The sequence below is a fragment of the Quercus robur genome, chromosome 7, assembly GCF_932294415.1.
Source record: "Quercus robur chromosome 7, dhQueRobu3.1, whole genome shotgun sequence".
NCBI lineage: Eukaryota > Viridiplantae > Streptophyta > Magnoliopsida > Fagales > Fagaceae > Quercus > Quercus robur.
The window spans coordinates 6,381,731-6,383,712 of NC_065540.1; the positions used below are offsets into that span (position 1 = coordinate 6,381,731).

Consider the following 1,982-nt stretch of genomic DNA (forward strand, 5'->3'; position numbering starts at 1 on the left):
CAGTACCCTGGAGGGACAAGATCCAGTCCTCCTTGGGGCGGCAAAAATGACGTTTATCGTTCCAAGGGGGAGTCTTGAAGAAGCGTCCCCACGTATTTCTGAGCCCGCTTGACTTGCCCTGCCACTAGAATGATGCAAGAATTATTTCAATCTCCCTTCTCGGACCAGCTGTTCCAAATGGTCCCACAGATTCCTGCAATCTTCAGTCATGTACCCATGATCCTGATGATAGTGGAAATAGAAGTTCGGGTTACGTTTCCTGGGCTTCCCTGCCATCTTGTTCAGCCATTTGAAAAAGGGCTCATTCTTTATCTTCTGCAAAACCTGCTGCACCGGCTCCCGAAACACTGCATTGACCACTTAGGTGTCCGCAGATCCTGATTGCCCGACGAAGTCTTTCCGAGGTCGGTTACTATTGTAATGGTCCGACCTGAAATCCCTCCTCTCTTGAGGGACTACCTTAGCTTTTCCTTTTCCCTGAAGTTGATCCTCTTCTACTCTTCTGTACTTATCAATCCTATCCATCAACTGGTGTACGCTGGTAACAGGTTTACCAGTTAGGGATTTCCTTAAATCATGGTTGGTTGGGAGGCCAGCTTTGAAAGTACTTATGGCCACGTAGTCATGCTTTCCTTCTATTTCATTGAACATTTCCCAATACCTGTCTGAATAAGCTTTGAGAGTCTCGCCCTCTCGCATAGACATAGACAACAAGGATCCCAAAGACTGAGGCACTCTGCTGCATGTGATAAAGCGAGCGACAAAAGCCCGAGTAAGCGTTTTGAAGGACTCAATAGAATTGGCCTTCAACCCATTGAACCACTTCATTGCCACTGGACCCAAATTTGATGGAAAAACCTTGCACATCAAGGCTTCGTCTCTAGAGTAGATAGCCATTTTCTGGCGAAAATGGCTAACGTGCTTCACTGGGTCTGACCGGCCATCGTATAGGGTGAACGTAGGCTGGTGGAACCGTCGAGGAAGAACTGTATCTTCTATGCTCCTCATAAAGGGTGATTTGGAAACTTGGCTCAATGCCTTGTTCATGGCGCTATTACCCAAGCCCCTACTAGGCAGGCTTCTGTGCCTATGTCGATGGCCGTGTTCCTCTTCATAGGAGAAAGTCTCATTAGGCGGAGTTCGTGATCTCCGCCTATAACTAGCTCCATCCGTCTCCTCGGATGATGGTTCGGAGTCAGGTGGGGAACGTTCACGTCGTGCATGGCGCAACTCCCTTTTCAACACATCAATCTCGCGCTGCAGGTCCCTATCGTTCTTTACATGGGAAACATGACTCTTCCCCCGAGAGTGCGTACACTCCCCTCATGGCCTTCCCTCCGTTCGGGACTCCGGTGGGGATCACCAAGCTGGAAGCCCCTTGACTCCGCTTGGCATTGGTTAGCATCTAGTTGACGTGGGCCTGTTTCCTCCATTATGAATGTTGCATCGAATTTCTCTCAGGTTAACTTAAGCTCTCCCCACAGACAGCGCCAATTGTATGGACTCAATTTGTAACGATCCCAAACTGATATTGGGTTTGTACGTCAAAGGTCCAAACAATAAAATTTGTAGAGCGTGGGTGTTCAAGAACTAGATTAACTTTTTAAAAGAAAAATGATTCAACCTCACGTTTATAGATGGATTAGAACCGATGTCACAATTGGTTTTTCTTTGTAACAAGTAAAGTTCTAAGGTTTCTCAGTCTTTTTTTCTGAGTATTCTTTTTGTCTGTCTTTGTGTTCCGCCCCCCTTTTCTGCATGCTACTCTTTCATGTTATATACTGTCCCCTTCGTACCATCTTCACCAGACACGTGTAGATTGGGTTCAGGGGATCTCTTTTTGTCCCATCTAACACCTTCTGGAACCTCCTACTAGTAGCTGTAAGGCTGCTTCATCACTGTTCAGGCATCACCTCCACATTAATGCGGCCAGAGAGTTGGTTGAGAGGCAATTAATGCGGAGGCAGCTGTTGTTATAGATA

The 1,982-nt window shown here is 47.0% G+C and overlaps 1 protein-coding gene across 1 annotated transcript; it reads right to left on the minus strand.

Annotated features, from left to right (window-relative positions):
- Positions 1–360: 360 nt before the first annotated feature.
- On the minus strand, positions 361–1,047 carry LOC126690952 (uncharacterized). The gene has a single exon (XM_050386050.1). The coding sequence runs from the start codon at positions 1,045–1,047 to the stop codon at positions 361–363; it is 687 nt and encodes a 228-aa protein (XP_050242007.1).
- Between the last annotated feature and the right edge of the window lie 935 nt (positions 1,048–1,982).

Coding starts and splice junctions, on each gene's coding strand:
- LOC126690952 (XM_050386050.1), bottom strand. CDS start 1,047: ATGAACAAGGCATTGAGCCAAGTTTCCAAATCACCCTTTATGAGGAGC.